We start from the raw sequence: 16,385 nt of genomic DNA, 5'->3' as shown, positions 1-16,385 counted from the left end.
TCCTTGAGCAAAATGGGAACGTTTTACATTATAGGAGCTCTTCTGGGAGGAAGGCACAGGGTCAGAGTGGTACACAGCTGTTTTTTATGGATCCTTCTGCATGGTGTTGCATCTTAATTTTTGAGAATGGTTACAGTGAAAGTTTGCTCCAGAATGGTGTCTCACTGCCCTGAGGGTGTCAGTGGCCACCCTCTTTTCTCCAAGTCAAACCAGCCTTTTTCCTCATGTGCTTGCTTTTTCAATAGAGTATGTGTTTCTTGGCTGAGTTTTGCTGAGCAAGTGATTTATTTGCCAGGATAGTTTATCAGGCTAGTTATGAAGAAATATGAAACCATGGAATTCTTAAGTGGGGAGGGGGAGGATGGATCCCTTTTAATTGTACTGAGGCCTTGATCAGTTGTTAAGGCTCCAAGACATTTTGCTCGGAGGATTGGCTCTACTCCCAGCCAGCTGGCCTCTGACCAGGCTGTGCCCTCCCCGAATATAAAGCAGCCCCCCCTTTCCCTGCCAGTGGCTGAGGATACAGGCTCTCAGTCATCTCTAGATTTCCACCTACTTTATAGAGATTCCCTTAAATTTTCCAGGCCTTCTGAAATCCATGTAGAAAACGTAGATGAAGAAAATAAACTTTAAGTAAGTATAGTCCTGTTTTGTTTGCTGAGCATCTTGCTGGCTGCTGAGGCGTCGATATTCTGACAGCGCAAAGTTACTAGTGTTCTTGTCCCAATTGCAAGGTGACCTTTCCCCAGTATTCAGTTTCTGTGTTAGAATCTGTGGACACTGCATGATGAGGAGAGCGCAGCCTTTATTGTTCAGAGTGGCTGTGTGGTCTTGATGAAGTTACTTCCTCTCTTGTTCCACTTCTAAACTCATGGGTGGAAGTGGTGGGAGCTGAACCCATCGTGTCTGCTATATGGTGTGATCTGTGCATTCCTTTGAGATAAAAGAGATCCAGAGACCCCATTGTAGTTCATGGGATGTGTATTTGTTTGTGTATGTTTTAAGCCAACAATGTGTATAGAGAAGAATGTGGGAAAGATGAGTAGAGCAGTATTCCAGCTGTTAATTAAAAGATGCTTTGTCTTGGTGCTGTCTGTCTCGTCAGCACAGGAGTGGACTTGTTGGGAGGGAAAGTGGTTCCTTCTCATTGCTGTGTCTGTGGTGGTAGGGCTGTTGAAGATAGAAGCTGTGCCCAGATGTTGGGCATTTCCTGAATGTGGGATCAATCAGATAGCCATAACTCGGGGTATATATGTGCCTAGGCCAGGGCCCAGGACTGGCCTGAAGAGAGGAGGAATGTGGAGGAAAAGAATGGCCTCTGAGCAGGTTATTACTTCATCCCTCTTCCTTCCTTAAAAAGACCTATGTGGCTGAAGGTTTCTAACTCTTCATGGGCATTACTCCACACTTATCCCAAGTTCCAGAAATTCTAGCTGTTGAATTCATTTTGCATTCCCACACCTCTCTAGATTCGCATCACCAATGTGCTTGCCTTCCGTTTAGGAAACCAGATAGGAAGCCGACTGCCTCTGCTCTTGCCTGTGGGAGGGACGGTTTGAATTTATAGGTACGAGGTTTGGTCACTGAAGCCATGTGTGGGCCCAGGAATATCACTGAAGTGTGATATTGCCGATGGTGCTTTTGCATATGTTGCCTCCAGCTTTTAGACTTTTGCAGCTACTGTGGCTGAAGACATTGTGCTTGTCGTCCAGGCAGGTACACTATGTCTCAGGAGACTGCCGAGCTGATGCCTCAGCCTATTTTGGGTCTCAAATGTGGAGCCCTTTTCAATGATTGGCATTTTTTTTTTTTTTTTTATATACGTACAGAAAAAGAAAATGCAAACCCAGGATGGGCCTCACTGCACAGGCAGCTCCCTCTTCTACGAGGAATAGGGGTCCCCTTTGTGTTTGGCTTTGGCTGGGGGGACTGTTCCCCAAGCCCTGCTGCATGTATTCCTGGTGATATCAGAAATGACTTTAGCTGAACGTTTTAAAATTTTGTTGTGATTTTCATGATTACCCTTTCTTTATGGCAAGTGATAATAATTTTCTGTTACAATGGAGATAAGTCATGCGAGTCATGAATGGGCATTCCTTTAAAGAAAATAGAAGCCCATGATTATCTGGATATGGCAAGTAATATTGTAGTGTATGGAAATGGCTGAAGTTTGGGAAATTCTTCTTCCCTTGTAAGTTGTAAAGGTTGTGTGTGACAGCTGTCCCCAGCCTTTCAGGGCACTGTGTAGAGTGGGCAGGGTGAATGGAGACATCTGGTCTGGTCTGGGTCACTGGTGCCTACAGCAGTGGCTGGTACAAACAAACTTGGATTAATGAACTCAGGCAGTTATTGCAACTGCTTTTTTCTGTGACTTTTTAGTTTCAATGGATGGAGCTTTCCTCTCCTTAAGAAATCAGTAAGTAACTGTCTCTCTCTCCTTACCCAGTTCCACCCAGTTTATTTTGAAGTCTTGTTTTTCAGTTTAATATGATAGTAGGGGCTGATCACTTCTCATTCTCTTTATGTATCCTAAAGCTCAATCATGAAAATGCCAACTTTGTGAGCCAACCCAGAGTTTATGAGGTGAAGCTACAGAATTTGACTCCCCAGCTAAATGATGGTATGCAGGGAATCCCTTTAGGGGCTTTCCAAAATAGAGCTGAGCTATGTTTAGCTTGTTAAGATAAAGAACTGGTCGGGGGAGGGAAGATAATGGGGAGGAGGGTGTATGTGTACATGATTTACGGAGAAGAATCCAATTTTATAGAAACCACAGCCTAAATTAGTGAAAGCAAGCCTTTGGATTAAGATGATTTCTGTTGTGGTTGTAACATACCACAGTTTGATTTTTGTCCAGATGAAAACATTTGGTTTTCACTTCAGTAAATATTGTGGAGACATTGCCAGCTAATACTGAAAAGTAATGAAATACGGCCTTGGCAAAGCACAGATGCGTTCTCCACTCCCGATCCACTCATCTGATCCAAGTTCAGATTTTTTTTCACGTTTGCTAATGCACTTGAATAATCAGGAGAGAAATCTGCCTGTAATTTTAATAGAAAACTGTGTACATTTGATACGCTTCTATAAATATTGGTTATAACATCCCCCCCCCCCCCCACACACACACATACACAATTCTGAACCCTTATAAGATACCTACCTTTCACTGATGACTTCTGAAGCTACAGATTCTGTAAAGGAAACATATCAGGTAATTCTGTGCTCAGCCTCTCTCGCTGTCCTGCATAGGGCGTGTACCTCAGCTCATTTTCAACAGAGAGAGTCTCCCCTGAGAATACCAGGGTGAGACTCAAAACGAGGTCTGCTGAGCCCTTTCTGAGACCCCCTTATTTTCACAATTTTACTGCTGTTTTGCAGCAGGTGGTAGGAAAGTTTCTTTTCAGGAAGCATTTTAAGTTGTGAATTACCGCTCTTCTAGCTCTCTAGTCCGGTTACTAACTACATTCTCATTTTCCTGAATGCTGGACCCATAACAAGCTTTTCAGATGTTTGCCTCCTCTGACATTTGAAAAGAAATTTTCCTAATAAATTTTCTAGAGATGACGTGTACCTCTTATGCGCCAGGATGTATAAGTTGCAAACTATTTTTAATAAAACACACACACACTTCTATCTTCAGATACCAAATATTAATTTAAATTTCTGTTGACTTAGCATCAATATTATGTAATATACCCACTCATCCATTCTACAATGAGGAATATGGGATAATTTTCACCTGTGATAAATAGTCCAGACTTCTGTGTGCTGTTAGGATCTTAAAATATCCTTTCTATTGTGTGTGTGTGTGTGTGTGTGTGTCTGTCTGTGTGTGTCTCTGTGTGTGTGTGGCAGATTCATCCACCTCTAAGCTTATTTGTAAATTAGATGATAGAGCTTTTACCTAAGGTAGGAAGAAATAAATATGTTCCATATGAATGTTATAACTAAGTTTGGCTTCTCAGATGGTTTCATTTTTTTTCTTTTAGTTGAGGTTGTTATATAATTATTTTCTAGGTATTAGCATATAACAGTCAGTGTTTCGCTGTTGCCTTGATTTTTTAAATATGAGATGATCTTAACTGATTTTGTCTCCAGGAGAAAGAAATAGGTTGCTTTTGCAGTGCTGCGGTTTTTGCTGGCCTGGACGGCTAGCTCTGCCTCTCTATTGCCCGTAGGTTCTTAGAGGGGTTTACAATAGCTACATGGTGACAGGGCTTTGGAGTCCGCAGCATCAGAATCTGATGATTTAGTCTCTTCCACTTGCTTCATTTTGACTACAGGTATAAAGAGCTCCTTCAGGTTCTGGAGGCCTGTTCCCTGTGGGAGAAGCCAATAGTTCATGAGGCTGCTCCTGGTAGGCAGGTTATGGGTTGGCAGTGGCCTCTTGCATGAAACCTGGAAGGAGAATTAACCATACCTGGGGAGAGTGGTGTTCCTGAGTGGCACCTGCCAGGGGGAAGAATGGGTGCCAGCCTAATATTTGAACTAATAGCCATTGGTAGTCCACTCACCTCCAGCTAAAGTTCATCATTACTGAGCAGTGATTTTTCTCCTCCACTGTCCCTTCTCCCAGGAGTCTTCCTTCCCTTTTTCATGCTAGCCTCTCCATTCCCCATCTGGTTTAACCTTTCTTTACTGTTTCTTCTTTGTTGGTGCATATCTTTAGGTCCAGACCAACATGTCAATCACCTGAATAGAACCCAAATCATCTTTTAGTGGAAGGCAGTCTGCTTCTATCCCCTGTACCCCCATGCTTAGAAGAAACCATGTCCTTTCTGACTGCAGAGCTGGTTCCATCAGAAGGACTTTGCATTCTTCTGAGTTTCAGATGAAGAGCAAATCGTTCAGAACCCCTTCATTCTTTACTGTCGTCTTATCTCCTATTTTACATTTCTCTCATATTAGCCTCTGGCTTTCTTTTAGAACACCTAACCACTTATTTCAGTTTATTTATATTTACTGAGAAGCTGTTAAAACAAATCCTTTTAGAAGATTGGTTGTTTCCTGCTTTTGTTGAAGAAACTACCCTATACTCTTTCTTTAGGGTATTAACAAAACTTGGATGCTTGAACTGAGCTTCTAGACATTTTCTCCATTTTAGTTCTTTGAAACATAAACTCAGTGTTCTATCCATCCTCTCCAAATCTGAGTGTAAAGAATGTGATTGCTGTCTCATGCTGCTCACTTAGCATTTGAGGTTTTTAAATATCCTCGACAGATCCTGTAAGTGGAAGTTACTTCCTTGTTTCTTTCTCATATGTTCCAGGTGGATTTTACCTGATTCTCTTGGAACAGAATATTTTTATGAGCCTTACTTTCCCCTATTTTTACATTATTCCCAAATGACCCCAGTTGCAGAATTTATTGCATTTTTTCTGCTGCAGGGAGGAGGAGGAAGGCCGGGGGGTAGGGATGGGGGTGTGTGATAGCTTACTTCCTGAAAGACATGCCAAAACCCTGTTTCCCTCCAACAGATGGCAGAGTCAGCTGTGGAAGTTACTGCAGGGTCTGCACAGAAACCTGCTCTTTTTGATACTAACCCAGCTCTCTGATTCTCTAATTTTAGCCATCGGTCAGTGCATTTGAGGTAGAGTGTAGGAAGGCTCTTTAGGAGAAATGAGACATGGATATTTCGATCTGGAAGGAATTGGAAGGGATTATTGAACCCATTCCCTCTCATTTTACCATAAAGGGAAATTTAACTGCTGAGTTCATAACTTCCAAGTGTTGAAGTTCCCACTGTGTCTGTCTGATAGCATGTAACCTGTATGGCTTATGTCATGTTACATGCTAGGATGAGTTGCAGCCTATGGTTGAATTTCCTTTTTTCACTCAAAACTGCTTGTGAGTAAATGACGAGAGTTCCTTCTGCTTTTTCATAAGTACTTACAAAGGTAGACTTAGGAAGAAGGATGCAGCAGTATTGGTGTACCGGTAAGTGGGGAGTCCTGACTGAAAGGCTCTGATTGAAAAGCTGGGATGGGTGGGTGACATCTCATTTTCCTGGTCATCGTCAGTTTGTACTAATTGTGAAACCACATAGAACAAGAATGAACATGTTGTTCCAGTGGAAATATAGCTAACTCTTATGTGATTAAATGATTTCCCCCAGAGTCAGTTTTAAGAATCTTTCTTCTGTTGAAAACTTGCTTCTAATTGGACATGGTTGGGAGGGGAGGGGTTGTGGCAAACCCATGGAAATGGCTTCTCTTAGACTATATCCAATTCTGTTATCCACTGAGGGCCCCCCCCCCCCCCAATACATTCCTTCGGAGTTTCATTTCCACCCAGTGGTGAGACCCTTGTCACTTCTGGGGGTTTTGAATATTGGAAGGTCATCACTGCAGCAAGTGGGGAGGGGACTGGAGGCATCTGTTCTGTTGCGTTTCTGCAGGTGGGTGTTTGGTTTGCCACTCCAGTCCCTGTTGCTGCTGCTGATTCATTCCCATCTCCTCGTAGGAGCATATGGTTCTGAATTTGGACAGGAATGGTTTTTACCATTATAGTTGCAGTGTGAGATCTCCATTTGGGAAGGAGAGCAAATTGGTTACTTATATCTTTATTGATGTGACCAGTGTGTTAGCTCATTCAACAGTAAAGTGGGCATGAGAGGAAATGAATTTCACATATTTATTACTTTTTCTGCTACTTGTTAGTAGCTGTCCCAGAAATATTTTATGAGAAAGAAGATTGAAGTTGTTATGGACAGTAACCCAGAATAGGCTCTTGTCCTTAACACTTTGATTAGATGTTTTTATTTTTCTTACTCAATTCAATCTTTGGTGGTCTTCCACCCACCCCCGAGCTATTCAGTTGAAATTTAAAAATTTTTGCTTTCTTATGTTTGGTGAATGGCATCATATAGCCCCTGCTGGGGTAATTTTGCTTGAAATCTGTTGAAAGGACGCAGATGGAGGATATTTTCCGGAGGGTATTTGAAAAACAGATAAAAAAATGGCAGTAGAGAGGAATACTTTGTTTTGTCTGCTCAGTCATGAGGATTTAGGTGTGTAACTTAGTAGGTGTCTGTTCGTAGTGCTGCTTCTGGAAGGGTGAGCATCCAGGCCTGTGTTGATGAGCCTCTTTCTTAAACCTCCCAGGTTCTCCTGCGCTGCCCAACAGCATGGTATATTTCGGAAGCTCTCAGGACGAGGAGGACGTCGAGGAGGAAGATGATGAGACGGAAGACGTCAAGACAGCCACCAACAATGCTTCATCTTCATGCCAGTCAACCCCCAGGAAAGGAAAAACCCACAAGCACGTCCACAATGGGCACGGTAGGATTAGTGTGGATTTTGAGTTTTAAAAAAAGAAAAGAAAAAAAAAAAAGATAAAGCCCTGGCTGGTGTGGCTCAGTTGGTTGAATGCCCCGTGCACGAAGAAGTCACCAGTTGGATTCCTGGTCAGAGCATATGCCGGGGTTTCGGGCTTGATACCCAGAAGGCAGCAGTCGATCATTGTTGTTCACATCAATGTTTCTCTCCCTCTCACTTCCTCTCTCTCTCAAATCAACGAAAACATATATTTTAAAAAATAAAATCCAAAGCTTTGGGTGACAGAGCTGGAACAGGTTGTCTGTTAGTTAAGAAGATGAGATGACGACAGCTTGTCAGTGGTAAAGCTAGTTCTGTATACTTCTCTAAGTGTATGACATTCTAAGGGTGAAGAGATTAGTATTACGTGGTAGAAGCAAGTCTATTCTAGATAAGTAGATTTTCAAGATGAGTATAGATACTGTTATATTGTGGAGATGATGATAAATTCCCTAAGAGCTGCAGATACTAGGAATCAGAAGAGATTTCATCTAATCAAGAGGGTTAAGAAGGTTTCATGAAGAAAGTTTTGTGATCAACTTACTGTGATTTCAGCAGATGGAGCTAGTTTAGAGAGGAAACCATTATTCAGCCTATGAAATCAGGTAAATGCAAATATATTATGAACTAGACTGATTTTTTCCCTAGAATGTTATAGAAGGAGTAGGATAAAAGGTTGGATCTCTGAGAGAGGAAACTATTTAAGTTGGCTTAAGTAGAAAGTGCCTAGTGATTTTTCAACAGGGAAGTGACTTAATTGGAGATGTGTTGTGAAGAGATTAAGCTGGCATTGATTATGAGGATTAAGTAAAGGGAAGTGACCTGAAGAAAAGGAAACATATTGGAAGGCTGTAATTGTAGGCAATGACCTAGTCAGAGGTAACAAGGGGCTAAAAGTTGGTCATGGCAATATAAATAACAGGGATATCAGTACAAAAATGAGGAGCCACAGATGGAAATATGGCCGGGTGGTGTTGAGAGGACTTGATAGAGAACTGAATTAACATGGGGTGGGGGAAAGAAAGTAAGAAAAGCAGAGGGAAGCAATGACAGTGGGGTAGGAGATCTGATGGCTGTTTTCTCTGGAGCTCCGATCTGGAACTCTGCTAGACATTGTATTTCATGTACGACTCAAGAGACCCTGTGAGGTAGGGAGCCTTGTGTACAATTGGTGGAAAGTCACTGCTGCCATTAATGATTGAAGGAAAGAAATGTTTCTCATTTTTCTCTGCACTGTGCACAGTGCACCAGGTGTCTTTCTGGACTCAATGAGAAATAGAGGTCCGAGACAAGCATAGCTTAGACATGCTGGAAATCTGTCTGCCTCTCATTACTGTTGGACTTCTCTACTCTGCCAATTTAATGATTGTTCATCTTTTCCTACTTCTTGCTTATGCCTGTTTTCTTAAATGGTTTATAAACATGGTAAAGATGAGACCCACGTCTTAAAGATATAGAGTTTAGTTGGGGCAATGTGGTTAATAATCCCAGAGCATAAATAAAAAGTGGCGACTTATTTTTAACCTTTCAGGAAAAATTTTTGGTTGTGTTCAATATTTTTTTGTTTGTTTTTGATTTGAGGGAGAGAAAGAAACAATCGATTTGTTGTTCCACTTATTTATGCATTTGTTGGTTGATTCTGTTTTTAAAAATATTTTTTAAAGAATAGTTTATTGATTTTCACAGAGAGGAAGGGAGAAGGAGAGAGAGAAACATTGACTGGAGAGAGCAAAATCGATCTGCTGCCTCCTGCATGCCCCCTACTGGGGATCAAGCCCACAACCCAGGCATGTGACCTTGACCTTAAATAGAACAGGCAGCCTCCTGGTGCACGGGATGATGCCAGCTCTGACTTATATGTGCCCTAACTGGGAATCAAACCCTCAACCTTGGCATATGGGGACAATGCTCTAACAAACGGAGCTACCTGGCCAGGGTCAGGATAAAGTTTTTTATCTGCAGTATGGTCACCAAAAAATCTTGATAGTTGAAGGAGCTGTATAACCTGATTTGGTGTAGAGATGACCCATGAAATTCCACATAAACTGGAATATTACCTAGTTGTGGAATGGTGGCACACTGACCACCAGTTTGAGGGTCCACTTCGGGATAACTGGGAACCACAGGGTAGCGTTGAGAACATACGCCCTGCTAGTCAGGAGGAAGAATTCAGATATAGAGAATAGGGAGCTGTTGATGATTTTAGATGTGGCAATCAGATGAAACAGATCAGGGTCAGAATGATTCCTCCAGCAGTAGGGTTTAGTCTGAAGAGAAAGGAGAGAAGATGAGAGTTCAAGGATTCCAGCCAGGAAACAACTGCTGAGAGGCTGGACTGGAGAACATACAGCAATGCAGAAGAGTGAAAGGGGCATTTTGAAGCAGAAATAGTCAGCTTTTCACAACTGTCTGAAGAGGCAGGGTTGAAGGTAATAGAACAGGAATTGGGAAGGGAGTTGATTTGGCGGGAGTTAAGAACTTTATTATCTGTTGAGCTTGGGGTGATGGTGAAAGACAGAAGAACTACAGAGTACAGATGGACTTTATTATTGTGGAGCTGCTGGTTGAAGCTATCAGGATGGATGAGCCTCCTGAGATAGAATGAAGCAAGAGGGAGACTTGTAGAGTTCTTTTAAAAAAGTAAATCTTGAGAAAGTATTTAATCTTGTAGTTTTACTTTTTTGGTTTAATATGAATCAAGAGTAGTAAATATGAACAAAACAGGAAGTTAGACTCCTACCTGTTAGTCTGTGTCCATGTAGTAGATATATATTTCATCAGTTTTGTGTGATGTTCCCTCGTTCTTTGCCTGTGGTTGAATCCCCAGTCATGGTGATCAGGTGAAGCAGTCCCCTGTGTGCTGTGCAGTTGCGGTTAGGTCCTCAGCTCCCTTTTTACAGATTATTTGAGCTGCTGGTTGACTAGACAATTTTCTCATAGATTCAACTTCCAGTGTCAAAAATTACCATCTTTTGTGTGTGTGGATATTCTTATCTTTTTACATGAGCTGCAGGTTTATGATGTGAAGTGGCAGTGAGTTTCTGCAAGCAAATCACAGGGAGTTGCGTGAAGGTGGTGGGATGAGGGTGAAGGAACTGGCTGAATTCTCAACTAAGGCAGGAGGATAACAATTTTACATTGACCACTGTCATTGTCATAAATAGAGAACAAACATGGACAGTGGTTCCCATGACAGCTAGAAGTTGTGGGTTTTGTTTGTTTGTTTTGCTTTGCTTTTGCTGAGTCTCATTTCTTTGTAAATGTAGAGCAGAACTCCTTGAAATTCCTTGTTATGGTAACCATCCTATCTAATAAAAGAGTAATATGTAAATTAACTGTCACTCTGACACAAAGATAGCTGTGCCCATAACCACAAGATGGCGGCACCCAGCCCTCTCAGCCCTGCTGGAGTCCTCCAGTCCTGGGGAGCAGCCGCTGAGAGCAGGGCCTGCTTGGCCATTGTCCATGGCAACCCGGGAGTGGCCAAGCGGGCTCCATAGACAGCAGAGAACCACGGGGAGCGGGCCTAAGCCATCAGTAGGACATCCCCTGAGGGTTCCCGGATTGGAGAGGGTGCAGGTCGGGCTGAGGGGATCCCCCCTCCCCCCCACCCCCTGTGCACGAATTTCGTGCACTGGGCCTCTAGTCCATATATATAAAAGGCTAAGAGGGAAAGTGTCCCCTTGGGAGTTCGACCCAGAGAATGGGAGTTCGATCGCTTGCTATGATGTGTCATGACCACCAAGGGGCGGTGTGGAATATGGTGGGCATCGGCGACTCATTGCGACCTCTCGCCAGCTACCTGGGGGCAGGGGTGATGGGGATGGAGGTGTGGTGAGAATGCAGGGTGTCCACTGAGCTGGCTCTCACTCCCCCTGCTACCCAGGGCTCACACACCGGGGAAGCCCTCGTGCTCAGGTGCTGGGTGGCCATTATGAGCCCGGGCCGCAGCTGCCGAGACCACAGGGGCTGGTCTATGAGGCCAGCCAGGAGAAGGCGCGCTACCCCCCTAGCTTCTGTGCAGCGCTGCTGGGCGGCCCAGAGGCCCACTGCGTCCGGCCGCACTCACCGCATCTCCGTGTGGGGACTCGGGCACTGTGACTCAGGTGGAGGGGGGCAGGTGGGGGCCCAGGACCCAGAGGTTAGATGGGACCTGCCTTTCCACACCAGAAGCTCGCGCTCGAATTTCAATCGCCGGCCAGGCCTAGGGACCGCACCCATGCATGAATTTCATGCACCGGGCCTCTAGTGAGTTATAAAACAGGATGTTTGTTTAAATGTGATGTATGATGATAGAATGAAACAGATAACTGCTAGAGAGGGTTCATTTGTGATGGGAAGTTCTCAGTGGAAGTACAGAAGGGGTTTACCTAGCATTAGACCAGTTCTTTCATCTTTAAAGAAAGCAGATAGATGGTAGGTGATTTTGTATATGAGAAACATGTTAGACCCAGGCTTACCCAGGACCTGCTCTAGCCAACTTGTTTGTTCTGTCTGGGGTTCAGAAGAGGCTGCCTTCATGTTTAGAAAATTGAACCTTTCCTCAGTTTCTGAGAGCACCTGCTGAGCTTCAAGCTTGGTTAGATTCCAAGGTGCTGATGCCTAATTGCCTAATGAACATGGGCTGGTGTCAGAGTGCACCCAAGTTGCGCACATGAGCAGTTGGACTTGCCACTTCCCAGAAGGCATTAGAAGGCCCAGAGTGAGGTACCGGCCACATCAGGTGAACCATGATCCTCTTATCTTGCATCTTATGCTGCTTCTACTTCTCACTGCCATTCTCTTATTTGAGGGATTGCCTGATGAGCGTTGGCACCATTTTTGAGTTTTCTGCCTGTGAGGAAAGAAAAGGTGGGGCCCAGTTTGTGAATGAGATAAGGGCTGGGCTCTTCCTTTCCCTGCCATGCCTAATTTTCCAAAAAGTAAAACCTAGAGACCATCTCCATTTACTTTTGATTTCTCATCTAGGCAAAGAACGTACAAGTGTTAAAGTAGATTTTCTAACAAGAATAACCTGGATGAGGGCATAATAATTGTGTGGTGTCAAGCAGGGCCTCAGAATTGTTGACTCTTTTCACACAGGAAAGTGCAGAGCAAGCTGCTGTTGGTGTTTTGTGTTTCTCTTGGTGTTTTTCCTTACTTTGTGTGCCAGGGGTGTTGAGTCATGTTACAAAGTTTAACAACATCTGTATTCTCTCCCAGGAGGATCCCCCTCACTGAAATGTGGGGAAAGAAATGCACAGAGTCCAGCTCTAGTGGCTCAGTGGTTGAGCATCGAACTATGAACCAGGAGGTCATGATTCAATTCCCGGTCAGGGCACATGCCCGGGTTGCGGTCTCAATCCCCAGTGGGGGCCATGCAGGAGGCAGCCAGTGATTCTCTCTCATCATTGATGTTTCTATCTCTCTCTTCCTCTTCCTTCCTCTCTGAAATTAATTTTATATATATCTCACAGAAAACAAAATATGGAAAACTTAACACTGTTACTGGGCAGCTCTGGCTAGAAACCCTGATTGGGCCACATTTCTGGGAGAACAGTTTTACATAGGCTGTGTAAATCTGAAGACACTGGAAACCACAGTGCTGATTGTGTCTCACTTTATCTTGTTTGTCCCCAAAACTTGAAGCCTAGTGAAGCAGCAGGGGTTCCCTTCGGAGCAGGAGCCAGAAGCAAACACACTCCCGCTCACCCTGTTTCCTGCCATATCTCGTGGGCCTGTCTGGGACAGCACTTCACTTCCTTGAGTAGAAGCCTGATCCAGTAGTCTCCTGCAAGAGCCTGCTGCCCACAGGCAGATGTTGAATTTTGCAAACATTACATAGGACTCTGATGTTCTCATTTATAATCTACTGAACATCCTAATGGAAATGGACTTGTTTATTAAAATTCATAATCTAAAGTGACAAGGACAGCATCACCTGACCTTTAAGCCTTGGGTTCACACTTAGATGTTACTGTAAGAAGGCCCCCAGCAACTTCTGTTTCAGCAGCTCTTCAAAGTTCTGAAATACTCTTCATATACAGAGCCTCAGGTGATCATAAGGACAGAGCTCTTTGGGGAGGTAATTATATCTGGAACAAAACAACATGCAAAACAGTTTTGTAGTATTTATGTCAGAAGTTGGTATTTGAAATGGCTTAGTTTTTGCAAAGTTCTCATAATTGGTTATTTTTCCCAGTAGGAGAAGTGTGGTAGAGCAGAGGAAATAATACATTTGTTTGGAATGAACTTGGCTTTGTGTTTTCCTCAGTGTTGTCACTGTGGTGAGGCGTTTGTCACCCTTTGCAGAGAGAACTCGGTGAAAGTTCATTGCTCACATTAGCCACGTATTGTATATTCTTCAAATGCTTTTCTGCACTTAGGAAAAATAGAAGTGGTGGCAGAGACCATTGTTCCTTTGTATGCTCATCTCATTGTGAACAGGGACATTTCTCCGAAGACTCTTTAAACAACATGCCATTAGATTCCCAGCTGGAATGATTTAATTGCTTTTGGATTCACATGGAGGCATGTTGTGTGAGGGGCAGAAAACAATCATTTGGGCTGAGTTGACCACATTTATGCTCAGTGGTGGCTTCCAAGGTGCCCCTCTCTGGGTGGTGGAAGGGTGGCTGTACAGAACCAAGGTCCCACCTTAGCTGCCCAGTAAGATGCTCTCTAGCTGACAGATGCTGTTTTTTTCATTGACACTTTCATGGAATATCCTCTTGTCCTTTCTTTAACCTCTGGTAGCTCCTTTGTTTTGTTTTGTTGTTATTGTTTTCCTGTTGAGCTGAGTGACTATTTTAAACAGTTGGAATATGGGCTGGGAATTTGTTTTTGAGAGTACAGTCCATGGAGAGTCAGATTATAAAGTATTTGTTCCTAACCACCACCACTTTGCACACAGGCCATGCAGCTTGGCGGTTGAGGGCATGGAGCTGGCTCTTATCATGGCTGCAACCTCGGGCAAGTTTTCTCTTTCTTAATTTTATTACCTTTGAAGAAAAGATCATGAGTCTTTTTCATAAGTTTTTGTGAGAGCTAAATGAGTTAACATATTCGAGAATAGTGCATGGCAGTTTGAAAGCGCCTTGTTGTCTATCATCGTCAACACCCACATGTGACTGAGAAGACCAGGAAGCCTACAACCTTGGAATTGATAAAAGGATTCTGGAAGGTTAGCATGTTTACATGCCTGGCACACAGTGAGGGCTGTGTGTGTAACCTCATTGACCTCACCAGAAGTGTGGTTTCAAGTGTGGTCCAAGGTCCCCAGTAACATGTCTCCATCCACATAACAGGCCTGTCCCCATTTCTTTTCACTTTCCTTAAGCATTTGTTCCACTAGTCCAAGCAGTCAGTCTGTCTCTCTGTCTCTCTGTCTCTCTCTCTGTCTCTCTCTGTCTCTCTCTCTCTGTCTCTCTCTCTCTCTCTCACACACACACACACACACACACACACACACACACACACACAGACAGGCTAGACTAGACCATGTGCTTTGCTGGTGGAAAAGATGATCCTGGCTCAGATTTGTCTTCCTACGCAGGTGTCATTGGGCTAGTTATTCAGTATCTTTAAGCCTCAGTTTTCCTGTCTGTAAAATGTTGATAACACCATTTTTTTCAGTTAGGGTTAGAGTTGGGGAGGAGGGAGAATAGGAAATGGCCATGGCATTTTATTTTGAGGTGATGAAAATGGTTTAAGTTTACAGGATGGTAATGGTTGGGCAGCTTTGTGAATATGCAGAAATCCATTGGGTGGTACATGTTAAGTGGGCATTATAGCTTATTGAAGACTAGAGGCTCAGTGCATGAAATTTGTGCGGGGGGTGGGGGGGTCCCTCAGCCCAGCCTGCACCCTCCCCAATCCAGGACCCCTCGGACATCCCTCTCGCAACCCAGGACTGCTGGCTTTTAACCACTTGCCTGCCTACCTGCCTGATCACCCCTAACCACCTCTGCCTGCTGGACTGATCGCACCCTAATTGCTCCCCGACCAGTCTTATCACCCCTAACTGCGTCTGCCTTGGCCCCCACCACTGTGGCCTTGTCTGGAAGACGTCTGGTCTAATTAGCATATTACCCTTTTATTAGTATAGATAAATAAGAGTCTGTTAGGCCTGAGTGAGTTACAGACACAAAGCACAGTCCTGACCTGTGGGGAGTCCCGGTGTTTGGGGACTGGCTACTCCTGTGACTGGGCTCCTGCACATGACTTTTTCTTTTAAAAAATATAATACCATGCAGTTGTGAAGAAATTAGTATCGTGTTAGATTCCTGAAACCTTTAATCAATTTTGTTGTCCATAGTTGGCTGGGATGTTTATATCATGACATCGTAAATTGGATTGCTGAGCTGTTCACCAGACTGCTCAGTATTTAATATTTTCAGTTAAATTCATCTGGCCTGCCTTAAGTGGAATCTTGAGTCATTTGGGAAGTTGTGTTGTTTCCCAAGACTAAAATATGCAGGTGGAGTCATCTTTTTCCTGGCTGGAGGGTAGAGGGACTTGTATGTGATAGATAGAATAGTGGACCCCTGATATTCATTTGGAGAACCTTGAAAATAGTTCTTATTTCAGGGCAAATATTTCTATATTTAGTTTTTTGGGGTTTTTTTTGTTTGTTTGTTTGTTTTTTGTAAAATACTTTTATTTGGAAAATAACCAGTTTTCCTTGTATAATTGGCCGTGCATATATGGGCTGTCTTCCAGTTGAAAACATTTTTAAGGTGTCTCTCTCTGTGTGCTAAGAATGGTTAGAGTCCTTGTTCACATCCAGAGGTGGGCCAGAATCATGCACTTCAGATGTGGTTGGCCATCCCCTTGCATACAGGGTTTTATGAAACCCCCATCTGCAGAACACTTTATTCACCTGTCCTTCCGGAGTTAATGCATGTCCCCCTCTGAGTATAACCCCTAGTTCTATGCTCTTTGTCTTGTTTCTGAGAGTGACAGAGCATGAAATCCCTCTGCCCACTGCCTGCCATCCCCAAAGGCCATCTGTTCAGGTGTTCTCCCCCTGGCACTTTGGAGAATGCTGTGAATGCCTTGGAGCCCCTTGATGTGGGCACCAGCTGT

The 16,385-nt window shown here is 43.7% G+C and overlaps 1 protein-coding gene across 10 annotated transcripts in view; it reads left to right on the top strand.

Annotated features, from left to right (window-relative positions):
- JARID2 (jumonji and AT-rich interaction domain containing 2) overlaps positions 1 to 16,385 on the top strand; it is a 290,372-nt gene that overhangs the window by 225,458 nt on the left and 48,529 nt on the right. For 9 of the 10 annotated variants that reach the window (XM_036348397.1, XM_036348405.1, XM_036348406.1 and 6 more), the window contains one exon: positions 7,107 to 7,283. In XM_036348397.1, the coding sequence (XP_036204290.1) occupies positions 7,107 to 7,283 (177 nt within the window). Of the gene's footprint in view, positions 1 to 2,518; positions 2,621 to 7,106; positions 7,284 to 16,385 lie in introns of those variants that run through there. The other variant, XM_036348404.1, reaches the window with a different exon arrangement.

Source organism: Myotis myotis, unplaced genomic scaffold (genome assembly GCF_014108235.1).
Source record: "Myotis myotis isolate mMyoMyo1 unplaced genomic scaffold, mMyoMyo1.p scaffold_m19_p_2, whole genome shotgun sequence".
NCBI lineage: Eukaryota > Metazoa > Chordata > Mammalia > Chiroptera > Vespertilionidae > Myotis > Myotis myotis.
Note: the sequence above shows the minus strand (reverse complement) of the source record. Positions and strands in the feature narration are given on the sequence as shown.